The sequence below is a fragment of the Onychostruthus taczanowskii genome, unplaced genomic scaffold (assembly GCF_017590055.1).
Source record: "Onychostruthus taczanowskii isolate IOZ18803 unplaced genomic scaffold, ASM1759005v1 scaffold65, whole genome shotgun sequence".
NCBI lineage: Eukaryota > Metazoa > Chordata > Aves > Passeriformes > Passeridae > Onychostruthus > Onychostruthus taczanowskii.
The window spans coordinates 4,596,372-4,609,157 of record NW_024504233.1 but is presented as its reverse complement, the minus strand read 5'-3'; the positions used below and the strand labels follow the sequence as shown (position 1 = coordinate 4,609,157).

At 46.2% G+C, this 12,786-nt stretch overlaps 1 protein-coding gene across 1 annotated transcript in view; it reads right to left on the bottom strand.

The window, feature by feature from the left end:
- Positions 1-12,469, bottom strand: part of HMCN1 (hemicentin 1) — a 165,486-nt gene extending 153,017 nt beyond the window's left edge. The window contains exon 1 of the mRNA XM_041420752.1: positions 11,829-12,469. Coding sequence (XP_041276686.1) covers positions 11,829-12,084 — 256 coding nt within the window. The 5' untranslated portion in view covers positions 12,085-12,469. The remainder of the gene's footprint in view (positions 1-11,828) is intronic.
- Between the last annotated feature and the right edge of the window lie 317 nt (positions 12,470-12,786).

Here is a 12,786-nt window from a genome sequence, read left to right as displayed (position 1 = left end):
ATTACAGTACTCCTAGCTGTCGTAAGACAGAGCCCATCATTTTTCCTGCACAGTTTTCCTCCTCTTCTTCTGTTCCTCACTAAGTTCCAACAGCAAAAGCACACTACTCAAGTGAACTAAGACCTCACTAACTAAACAAAAAGCTCCATCCTTTGGAAAACAGACTCGGACATACCATTGCTGAGCTTAAGAGAACTCAGGAAATGTTTCAGAGATATTCAGCATCCCCAGAGACACTTCACTTCAGCTCATGAAAATACACTGGTGTCCAAGGCATGAAAATTACAATGGCTTCCTGCTGACCACCCCAGCCCCCGGGCTAGGAATCTAATTTAAACAAGCTGGCAGGAGTCCAGCAGTAACGTACAGTCACAGCTCAGAGCTATCCCGAGCAAACAGCCCAGACATTTAGCAGGAACTACAGCAACACAAGACATTCCTTCATTTTCATTCCATGCTGCAAACCCACCCCCACTCACTCCACTTCACCAGCATTTTTCCAGGCTGAGAACTGAGGTACTGTTCTGCTTTGGTTACCTCTTATTGCTCTGCTGGTTGTAATTTTATCCTATAAAGTTGATATTTGGCTCCACTGTGTATCAGCCTACATGAAACTGGCTTTTAAAGCTGAATAATATTAATTCATTGTACCTATATCACACGCTTACTGGCCTATTCCCAAGAGCAAACAGTAAGGAATCCACTATTCCAGTGAGAATGGATGAGCCTGCTAACAGGGACACATTACTGACAGCGAATTCAACCCTTTCAGTTCTCTCTGGGTGGTTGCAATGTTTGCTGCATGCTGGCTCACTGTCTGGGAATATGTCATTTCCAAAAATGCATATATCTTACCAGTAATGCCTGTAGACTGAAAGCTAGGCTAGGAGTGTTTTAGGAGAAGGGCTACAACTTGGCAAAGCGGTCAGAGTGAAGAGGAGAGCCAAGGTGCCAAAGCAAATCAAGATGGAGGAGCACAGGGATATGGAACAGCAGGTTAACACTGCTGCATGAACACACACGGCATGTTTACACTGGCAGTGCACAGCACCAGGCGCATCCCAGCTCCTGCTTGGGAATTGTCCCATGGCACTACTGGCCTCAGAGCCGCCAGCGTCACTCCTTTAGCTGACACAGACAGGGGGCTCCGAACACCCAAGGTTCAAACCCTGCCAATAATCTGTGGAGAGGGCAAAGGAGGTGCACAAGCTCCTGAGCAGCCCCGTGATCAGACATGCACCAAGGCCCTTGGCAAAGCAGGCTCACAGGAGCCCTCAGGGTGTGCTGGGGCTACCCAACAGGGGCCTTCTTCAGCTGCTGATGGGAGCCAGGGAATCACCATGTGGGAATAACCTATTCCCCCCACCCTGAGAGCCCTTGGTATCTATGTGGTAGATGAAAACCTAGGTGTGAAACAAACCTCAGGGACTGTTATGTGGACAGTCAGCCCAGTGCAGAATGTGAGAAAGCAGAAAGCCTCTCAATTAACTTCCTATGTTCTCAGTTCAGGGCTTTGACTGAACTAACCTTTGCTTCCCCTACAGCCAGTGAAAGCAAATGAGATCTCCAATGAGTATTTAAAAATTCACAGGGGATTAATTAAGGTGCCAGCTCCATTAAGGTGCCAGCTTCATTTTGTGATCTATAGAAAGAGCCTCTGGGTCACCAGCCCCTCAGCTGAGAGTCTTCAGTGAGGTGCCTGAAGTGGAATGGGATTAATCTTGTTGTCAGTGCCATGGCTTCATGTATCTTGACATAACACGATCCCATCCAAGTGCTTCAGAAACATGAAGTCATTGTGCTTCTCCTCTGACAAAACCAGTTACCAAAGAGTAGGTTGCCCATGTTCCTCAAAAAGCAACAAAAGAAGCTTAACCATAGACCACAAGGGGATATGCTTGACCTAAACCATTCTGATCCCCCTTAAAAATGCAACACTGCAAACAATCCCTTTGCAAAATGCAAATCTTGGACCCGGAGTTCACCCAACAACAACTGCATGGCATGAATTCACTGCCAGCATCACTGAAGGATCTTGTAAATCTGATCTCAGAACAGCACACCTCAAACAGGAAATCCTAAACACCAGCACCAGTTATAAAAAACATATTATGTTCAACAATGTAAGTGAGGGGTAAAACATTCTCCCTGGCTGGAGTAATGAAGCACAAAAAGCAGCCAGCCCAGAGCATATTTCATTGAATCCATCCTATTCCTTCTAACAAAACTGCTGATTACCAAGGCATGGTGAGCTGATCAAGTAACACCATCACTCTCTTTCAACAGAGAAACTGTTTTGCCATTTGCAAACTGAAGAACATATGTTCTCAATATTTCCTCTGATGCATGTGTCTCCTTCAAAACCAAAGCCACAGCATATGCCAACAATTAAATCACTGACTGGAAAATATATACCAACTGGCATCTGAGGGCTCTCTGTCTAAAGGGTTCCTCCTGCCAGGCTTTAAGCCACATTCAAAGTACATTAACTAAATGAAATATCTGCTCCTTTTCCATAGTCCTTAATCTGGTTTAGCCAGATCCTCCACTGAGCGGAATCCACACTACTGTGAATTCTCAGCAGCCTCTGACACACACACAAAGGATAAAGCACAAGAAAAAAGATAACAGGGACCTCAAGTCATGGAATCACAAAGTATCTTGAGTTCATAGGGATCCACAAGGATCATCCAGTCCAATCCCTGGCCCCACACAAGACACCCCAACAATCCCATCCTGTGCCTGAGAGCATTGTCCAAAAGCTCCTGGAGCTCTGGCAGCCTTTGGGTCATGACCATTCCCTGTTTTCACAGTACAGGGGAAATAGCTCTAAGGTTTCTAACAAGTTGGTCCAGCAGGATGGAGAATGAACATTGCATAATGCACTGAAAAAATCACCAAGCCAATACAAACTCCTTTTGCTCCCCTTTGGTTAAGAAAAGCTCTAACACAACTTGTATCAGCACAGGGAGTCCCATCACTCCACACCCCCTCTGCAGGACAGGTACTGTTCACTCTCTGCAGGTAACACACAGCACACCTCTGCATCACACAACAGCTTTCAAAAGGCACCTGGCCATGGCCTCATGCCTCATCCTAATCAAGTCAGTACTGCTGGACAGCAGTGCAGCACACAGAGCAAGGATTAAGGATCAGAGCGTCAGTTTCACCAGTTTTCAGGTCTTGGGTAGTTCTTTTCCTTCATTCTCTTTCCTAAAGGCATTCATTCACTATTAATTCATGTCCAGACAAGGGAACAGAGCTGAGGAAGGGGCTGGAGCTGCAGGAGTAGCAGAGGGAGCTGGAAAGGGGCTCAGCCTGGAGAAAAGGAGGCTGACGGGGAACCTTCTGGCTCTGCACAACTCCCTGACAGGATGTGGCAGCCAAGGGGGTCAGGCTCTGCACCCAGGGAACAAGGGATAGGATGAGAGGAAAAAGCCTCAAATTGCTCCTGGAAGATTGAATATTGGGAAAAATTTCTTCACCAGGCACTGGAACAGGCTGCCCAGGGCAGTGGAGGAGTCACCATCCCAGCAGGTGTCCAAAAGGCCTGTCAATATGGCACCTGAGGACATGATTTAGCGGTGAACATGGCAGCATTTGATAAGTGGTTGGACTCAATGATCTTAAGAGGTCTCATCCAACCTCTTAACAATTAACCTTTCTTAACAATTCCATGATTCTGATTGCCCACCACAAAGACATCTTTTTTCCTCTTTCCCCTAGGATTGGCACTTGAAAAGAGGAAACTCGGCATTTCAAGAGGAAAATACCCTGGCCACCTTTTCAACTTCCTGTCATATTTCTGTGACAATTCTCTTTACAGTGAACACTATTGCCCCAGTTAAAGTGAGATAAAGATGTATACAATATTCATGGCTCCTTTTTCACTTCATTACCATGCAGACTCAGAAAATAGTTGCTTTCTCCAGGTGAAAACGGGACACTGTATCAGTCTCAGGGAGGGACAGCTTATTCATGGTTTAAAAAGTACTTGAGAATCTGCATCAAATATCTGCTTTTCATACAGCAGTAGGAATTTGATTTGTGTGCATTTAAACCAATCCAGGAGATGCATGCAGCAGCAGAAATTGCTCTTTGCTTTCCATACCACAGAGCTCCCATCAAGACCCGTAGCCACTGTCAAACAATTACAGCCATGAATAGGATTAATTGGGCTTCTCTGTGTGATTGTGTGAAATACAAGCTGCTGTAACCCCTGGGAGATAAATTCAGAGTGCAGGAAAGAAGAGAGGAAGGTGAATGAGGAAGTTTCTTTGCTCAAAAAGTGGTTAAGAAACTGGGAGATCTCTCTGTGAATTATCACGTACCTAAAAGCTGAGTTAACAAGGGCACTGTGACTTTTACAAGGGACACAACAGATGAAGTATCCTCTATGCAAATTCCAGCTCTAGGGAAAAGTTGCACACTGCTAACAAACAGCAAGGCTACCTGATAAAGGACATCAGTAGTAATTATAGGGACAGAATAGCACTGGAATACATTGGTTTTGAGCTGCAGAGCTTTCCTTGGAATTATAACCACTTGGAGCTGAAGAGAGCAAAGCAAAATAGAACAAGTAGCTTCTAAATTCTGTAGGCAACAATTTCAAATGTAACATGAAAAATAATTTGTAATTTGAAGCAGAAAAGAATTATGTATTTGAGGCATTATCATTTTTTTCCCAAGGAAATAATCTCTACTGTATCTTCAAATAAAAACAGGGAGAATAATCTTTCCCCTTGCCAGAAGGATTCAAGAATCAGAGGGAAAATTCATCCTTGTGCATACCTTCTGGGCTGGACATGCAGAGTTAAGACAGCAGAAAAATAAGTTGTAAGTGATGCTTTAACAGACTTTTGGATCATGTCACAACATTTTGGCTGCCTCGAAGATTTTGGAGCTTCTGGCAATGGCAATACTTACTGTCTTCTCTAATCTATATAAGCAGCTACTTTTAGAGGGACCCCAGATAAATCCCTCTAGAGGAACAAGAAAACGTCCATGCAATCAGAGGGTATTCATTTTATAGATATCACAATGTCTCGGTTAAGGGCGACAATAAGGTTTCAAACACTCATTTCCCACACTCTCAGTACAGTTATCCCAGAAGCCTCAGAGATGGAAATGTCTTAAAGTGCTTCAGACTTCATCCTTATCAGCCCAGAGCTGTTCACTCACACGGCGTTGGTGACAGCCACTCACCTGATGACAGCAACAGTAACACTTGGTAGTGGTAACAACACTGAGCAGTTTTTGAGCTTTAGGGAAGCAGTACTTCCCATTGAAATTGTCACTTGTGAAATATTAATAGCAATACTTCATCAGTTTTAGCACAAAAGAGCAGAATTCCCAGTTATTATGCCCAAGTCTGCTTATGATTTGCCCTCAGACATAGCAATGCAGCAGTGAACAGTTGTACCTTTACACTGCACTCCTAAAACACCAAGGAAAAAACTCTGAATTTGGACGTGCGCTCATTACTGCTGTCACTGTGCATCCAAGTCCAAAATAAACCAGCTTCCAAAAAACCCCAAATCCTTACACATCCCTGAGTTGTCAGATGGGATGTTCACAAATTCGAGGCCACCAAAACACTGCTCTGACAGATTGGCTGTCACCAGCTTTAATCTGGTATTCTGTGATCCATCAGAAGAAGAGGGAGATGAGACTTCCTAAATTAGCACCTTTTTTTCCCACCTTCAATATTGGTAGCAATATAAAAGCCATTCAACTCTCCACTTGAATTAAGTGGAGAGCATAATTTTTTTGGCCTCTGACCTTACTCTTTTCAAAGAGAATCAAGGGAATTCTCCTCTATCTCTTGTGGTTTGACACTGGCCCAGTGCCAAGCACCCACAAGAGTCACTTGCTCATCCTCTCCTGCCACAGCTGGGCAAAAGAGAGGAAAAAAAAGTTAACAAAGCCTTTGTGAATTGAGATAAGGACTGGGAGAAAACACTTCAAGGGCACACTGAAGATTGCAAAGTGAATTTTATTGCTAACCTCCTCCTCTTCTCTGACTAGCAGTAAAAACCCATGCCTTTGTTTTGATTTTCTTCTCAAATACGTCATCACAGAGGCGTTACCTCTCTTATTGGCCCAGTTTTGGCCAGCAGCACGTCCAGCTTCAAAGCCATTAGAGATTGGCTCTGCTGGACATGGTGGAAGCTTCCAGAAGCTTTTCATAGGAGCTATCTTTGTGACATCTCTGCTACCAAAAACCAGGTCATGCAAAACCAGTACACAGTTGATAAGTACACAGTTTTCACAAAATATATGCCCACAGAAACTTCACTGGTAAGCAATTTTCTTCTGGGAAACCTAATAATTTGTCTAGTTCAAATAGAAGATAGTTTTCAAACAGTTTTAAGCAGTTTTACCTACTAAGGAAGGTAAGGAGGCCTCCGGAATGTGGACAGGAACACAGGATCGCATTCCTCTCCCTCTTTCAGCTGTCTCCCTTTTCATTAAAATCATAAAATCACAGGCTGGCTTCAGTTGGAAGGAATCTTAAGGCCCATCCAGGCTCACCCCTGCCATGGGCAGGGACACCTTCCACTCTCCCAGGTCACTCCAAGTCCCGTCCAACCTGTCCTTGGACATTTCCAGGGATCCAGGGGCAGCCACAGCTGCTGTGACACCAATCTTTTCTCATGCTGCCCCCATACCACTTCCATGGTGTGGGCAAACTCAGATACCAGTACAGAATACCACTTTTCCCTTAAACTTTTTCCCCCTGCTTTGAAAACCACTGCTGGAGTAGTGTTTCTCCACAGCCATGCTCCTGTTCCTTCTAATAACAAGTCTTGAAGCACTTCTTCCACTCCACAAAGCAAACAGAGAGAATGTTGAAGACAATGCCCTTCTTCTTCAGGCTATACCAGAAGGGCCACTCTTCATCTTCTCCAACTGATTTACACACATTCAGCCTCTGCCTGAGAAGTTTAGACATCCATAAATCTGAGAGTAAAGCCCAAGATCAAAGACCTCAAGTGACAGAAGAATGCAAAAGTGCAGGGCAGCACACGGGAGAAGGGCTGTCAGGAGAGCTGGATGTGAGAGGCAGAGGCAGTGACATCATCTGTGGTACCATCCAGCTGAGGGCACAGCAAGGACATGGGAGTGCCTTCCCCTCTCCATTAGCCATCTGCACACCCACAGCACTTTCTCTGTCAGGAAGCATGAAAAACCTTAACTCCGTTAATAGCCTAATTTTAATTTTACAGAATTCCTCCTCTGGAAAAAACATTACTTCTTCATTATAACTGCTAAAAAAAAACTATCAAACCTGCAAAACCCAAAGTTCCCAGACTTTTCATATGACCTCCTGAACTTGATCCAAGCTAGTATGTGGCTCAGCAGCCTAACCATGTTACAGACACAGCCTTGCCAGTCTGTTAAAGAACACTCCAGTTAAACATACTTCACTATGTGCATAACTTCAAGATAGGAAAGAGCTTTACTGTCTCAAAGGAGAGGAGTGGGATCAAGGAAAAAAAATTCCTTGTTCTCCTACACACTTACTATGTGACTTAAGTTTTCCCATCTAAACTAAGCATTATTAATGTTTCCCCTTTTCTCACAGTGTTTTCTATTTGATTTGTAAGAAAAGGGTCAGGAGATGCTGAGAGTTCTGTAGATATTGCAGAGTATGTACAGGCAGACACCATCCTCTACCCTAGGAAGTCCAGAGGTTACATATTCCCTTCACTTTTGCCTTAATTAATTACTGGAGTTTGGTCTGTAGAATAGCCATTCACACTAAAGGAATGCTTGATTAAATCACACAGAGTGAGTTATGACTGGTATAATTCCATTAGCTTTACAGAAAAATACTAGGGATGAATTAGTCCTCTCAGGCTTATTTTCCATTCCAAAATTCCTTAATGGCATAAAGAAAAAATAGCAAAGCTGGCCACAGATGTTAAATAAAGACATTCCAAGTCCAATCCCATTTCCACAGGATACAATGGGAGTTAGTAGGACATCAGGACCCACAACACGCAACTACAAAAGCATTTGCTGATCTTCAGCTTTAGCTCCAGTTCAAAATTTTCCTGTGCCAACTCTTCTTAAATTTGGGACAATTTTCCACGCCCCACACCAGTTTTTTCCACTGAACACTAGTCTGGCAAGAGCTTTCTTAGTCAACAGCTCTTTTCACTATCTACAGAAGTTCTGTGATCACATTTAGGCATTGAAAGCCCACAATAAAAAAAAAAAAAAATCCCTGTAATCTGTTAAAGCACTGCACATGGTTATTCACAAAGTAGAATCCAAAGCACAAGGTTTTTCCAGAGTTGAACTCTCTGTATCCCACCAGATGGTACAGGGTATAGGAATGTGAAACCCATGACAAATTTTTCCATAAGCCATAATTCTGTGCCAAAAGCCTCAGGTTTGATACTAAAAATATACTTGTATTCCTGTTTCACCAAAATCCCAGTGCAGTAGGGAAAACACTACATTTAAATCTACCATCACGCACCCCAATGCATTGGCACATCACAATCATGGAATCACAGAATCATTTAGGCTGGAAAAGACCTTTTACATCACCAAGTCCAACCATCAACCCAACACCACCACCACTAAACTTTGTCCTCAAGTGCCACATGCACTTGGTTTTTGAGCACCTCCAGAGATGGGGATTCCACCACCACCTGGGGCAGCCTGTGCAAATGTTTTACAGCCCTTTCTGTGAAAAGCTTTTCCCTGATGTCCAACCTGAGCCTCCCCTGGCACAGTCTGAAGCCATTCCCTCTCCTCCTGTCCCCATTCCCTGGGAGCAGAGCTGGCCCACTAAGCTGTCCTCTCCTGTCAGGGAGTTGTGCAGAGCCACAAGGGCCCCCCTGAGCTCCTTTTCTCCAGGCTGAGCCCCTTTCCCGGCTGCCTCAGCTGCTCCTGGTGCTCCAGCCCCTTCCCCAGCTCCATTCCCTTCCATGGACATGCTCCAGTGCCTCAGTACAGCACTAACAATGCCACACTTTGAGTTATTTAAAAATCCTTCCATATTCTAATAGACTACATTTATACCAAATCATTTACAATCCAGCTGCACCCTGTGGGGTGCCAAGGACACTCTGAAATACAAACCAGGAAAACAATGGAGTTCAAAACAAAATCCACACCCAATTTAAATTGCAATTACCTATCAATAGTGTATCTGCATCAGGGCACCTTTATACAAAGAGAAGTTCCTTGGACCTGAGCCCCAACTGCATCTGTACCCCTTGTAGAGTCACATCTGCCTCAGGGACCACAGCACCTCACCAAAACATCCAGAAAATTTGCCTGTGAGGCAACTACATAAAACGCTCTCGTTTTTTGGAAGAAGAATTTAGCGAATAGCAACACAACTTGTGAAAAAAATAGCTTCATGCTCATTAATTCAGTTGAGCAACCTTCAGAAAGAATAACGCTAGGTAAACGAATTGGATGCTGTGAAATAGTTGTCAAGCAATATTTTTATGAGCTTTTTGAGTAAAGTTACTTCTCTATAGATTAAGAAAAAAGAGACTGAAGTGGTCACAACAGCATTTCTTGCTTTTTCTTTTCAAGTGTCTCAGCATGGTCACAATCAGATGTACAGTACAGATAACCAGCAGTCATCTGGACCTTACACATACATAAAATTCAAGACATTGACCTGTGGTGTGTCTTTCTAACTCTGAGAAAGACCAAATAAATAGTTTTCAGAAACCAGGACAAAATGAAGTTGAAAATTGTCCATCCTCCACTTCGAGAGCGCTCCCTGCCCTCACAAGTTATCCATCATGCAGAGAAGTCAGGCCCCCTCAGGGAAGCTGGGCTTCCACACAGAGAGGTGTAACAGGATACTCTGAGGCACGTTTGCCAGCAGCTCTGGGCTGTGCAGGTCAGTTCTCTGCAGGTCTCAGTTTCAGTCACTCCACTGACTGAAGTCTAACAGTTGCCAAGGAGGGATCTCCTGTGCAAAGAGGGGGAGTGGGAGAGGAGGCAAGGAAGCGAGGAGTCAGTGAGTGGGAAAATGTGACTCAAGCAGGGGAAGGTGGCAGAGGATTTGTTGCTGGTGAGGTTTGTACAGAGCAAGGAGAGGTAGTACAGCAAAGCATGGTCAAAGGAGTCAGGCTGGAATACAAGCAAAGAACCTGGACAGACAGTGGGAGCAAAGACAGTGAGGAGGACACAAAAAAGGACTGAAAAGGTGAAAATGTGCAGAAGAAAAACTGAATGAAAACATATGAGATGAGAAAGAAAACAGGAGCTATTGAAACAGACGAAGTGAAAGTGGCCTGTGATAAAACTAAGCACAGGACTACCCATGAGAGAAAGCTGAGCCTTCTTTCTACTGAGGATGCACAAGAACAAAGGACCACCACACAAACCTGCAAATGAAAAGTGCACCACACAAGATCTTCTTGCTCTTGTGGATGGAATAGTTACCCAGTCACTCTGAAAAAGAGAACTATCAACTCCTACCCTGAATCCCTTTCTGCTCACTAAAGTGAAGATAAGCTGTGATTGACAGAAAATCCAACCAAAACACTCCTAACTCATCCTCTTGATTTTCTGGCCATTCCATGGAAAAAGAGCTCCAAAGAGATGAACTTGGTTTTCCAGAAGGATATAAAAGAGTTCTAGGTTCTACACTTGACCCAAATCTTTCCCTTCTTGTTTATTTCTGTGGCATGATGCTTTTCAAGTCCCATATAAGTTTGTTCCACAAAATAAAAAACTGGGGAAGAGGGGGAAGAGAGGGAAAACAAAAAGAAAATTACACCAAATGTGGAAACAGTAAGGACCCTTTTGTCATAGAACACTCTGATACTACAATGAAGAACACTTTGTAAGAAAAAAAAAAAGAGAACCTAGACAACCCTCTAACTTTCTAAGCATTTGGTTTAAGGTATTTACACCAATAGCAAACATATCTTGTAAGCAGAACTATCTGTGACTGGGAGGAAATAGAGAGGATGCCCACTTTTTTTGGTGACATTCCTGTAAAAATGGAACTCTTAAGCATTGAGCATATTCTGAGATATTCCATGGGAACTAAAGCCAAAAGAGAATTTTCAAGGGCTTTGACCCACTTTCTGATTATTTTTTCTTTTTTTTTTTTCTTTTCAAGAGAGTTTTTACTCTGTGTGTGCACAGTACAACACACACCACCAGCCCGGGGCATCCTGTTCCTATTTCCTCTTCAAGTCACCAGAAGAATTTGACAAGGAAAGAGGAAGAAAGCCAGAGAAAATGGATAGGTGGGGAACAAAAAACAGATGCTGAAAGAGAGGAACACACGATTTATGACAGAAGGGGGGGGGGGGGGGGGGGAGAAAACACAAAAAAAAAAAAAAACCACCACACCATGTTCATTTCACTACAAGTTTCTGAATGTAAACATGGGACAATAAGACAAGAGGAAGAGTGGAACTGCATTACTGATGTTCTTAAGTGCGCTCCCATGGAAGGGCATTGGAAAAAAACCCAGCAGCACCGTTACTACTCCACGTGCGGTTCACTGACGCTACTTCAGCTCCTATCTGAACAATTAAGGGGAGTATTTGATCCTTTAAGCTACTCCTTGCTGCAAAGAGCGCACTTAGAGCCCACTCCAGTCTATCCTGAAGGCTTTGGGAAGCTTTGTAGAGAAACAGGGAGGTGGTGGTCGCAAAATGTTACTCGCCCTCGGCAGAGAAACGCGTGCGGCAAGAACGACTAGGATGGGACAGGAATACTTAGGCTCCAGTCCCTGCAAGCGCAGGAAACCCAATCTTTTGCCAGCCCTCGGAAGCTCCCTGCTGCCCTTCCCGGCTCCTGCCCGTCCCAGCCAGGGAATGCCCTACCTGGGTCGTGGAACGGCACCAGCGCGAAGTTGTACAGCGGCCGCTTGGGTCTCTTCAGCGATGTCTCCAGGATCTTGGATGCGCCCTCGATAACTTGCACCAAGTCGTCGTACATGGAGCCGGTCACATCGAAGACGAAGGCCAGGGTGGAGGCTCCCTCGGGCACCGCCTCGGGCTCGGGCACGGCGCGGGCGCTCAGGGCGAGCAGCAGCAGCAGCACCGTGCCCAGCGCCCCGGGGCTCCCACCCACAGCCATCGCGCCGGCACCCGCGGCGGCCGGGAAAGGCACGGGGCCAGTCGGGCCAGGGGAACGGAGGCAGACCGCGGAGAGCGCGGGGACAGACCGGGACGAACCGCGGAGAGAGCGGGGATGGATCCGGGACGGACCTGAGAGAGCGCGGGGATAAACCGGGACGGACTGGGGAGAGCGCTGGGACAGACCCGGGAAGAGCGGGGACAGACCGAGGGGAGCAAAGACCGAGCGGGGAGAGGGGAGAGCGGACCCCGTCGCCCACCGCCCGCTCCCCTCAGGCGCGGCGCAGGAAGCGCCGCCGCTTTTGTCTGCGCGCGGCTGCGGCCCCGCTCCGCCTTCCCTGCCGGGCAGGGCTGGGGCAGCGCCGCCCCGAGGGACAGCGCTGAGCCCCGGCCGTGCCGCGGGGCTGCTGGGGCCAGCCGGGCTGGGCATGGAGCTGCGGCTGCCTTTTTTCGAGCACCGGCTGCGGATTGACGGATTGAGGCGGCGCCCGCCCCGGTCCCGCCTCCCGTGGCCCGCTGCGGCCCCTGCCCTCAGCTGGGGTCTCCCCCTCACTTCGGGGTCGCCGACCTTACTTCAGGGTTTCCGCCCTGAAGGGAGGACCAGGGGGGCCTCCATCACCTCAGGGTCCTGCCCTTTCCTGGGGGCCCCTCCCTCACTTCGGGGTCGCCGACCTTAACCGGGGTCCCGCCCTCACCTGGGGGT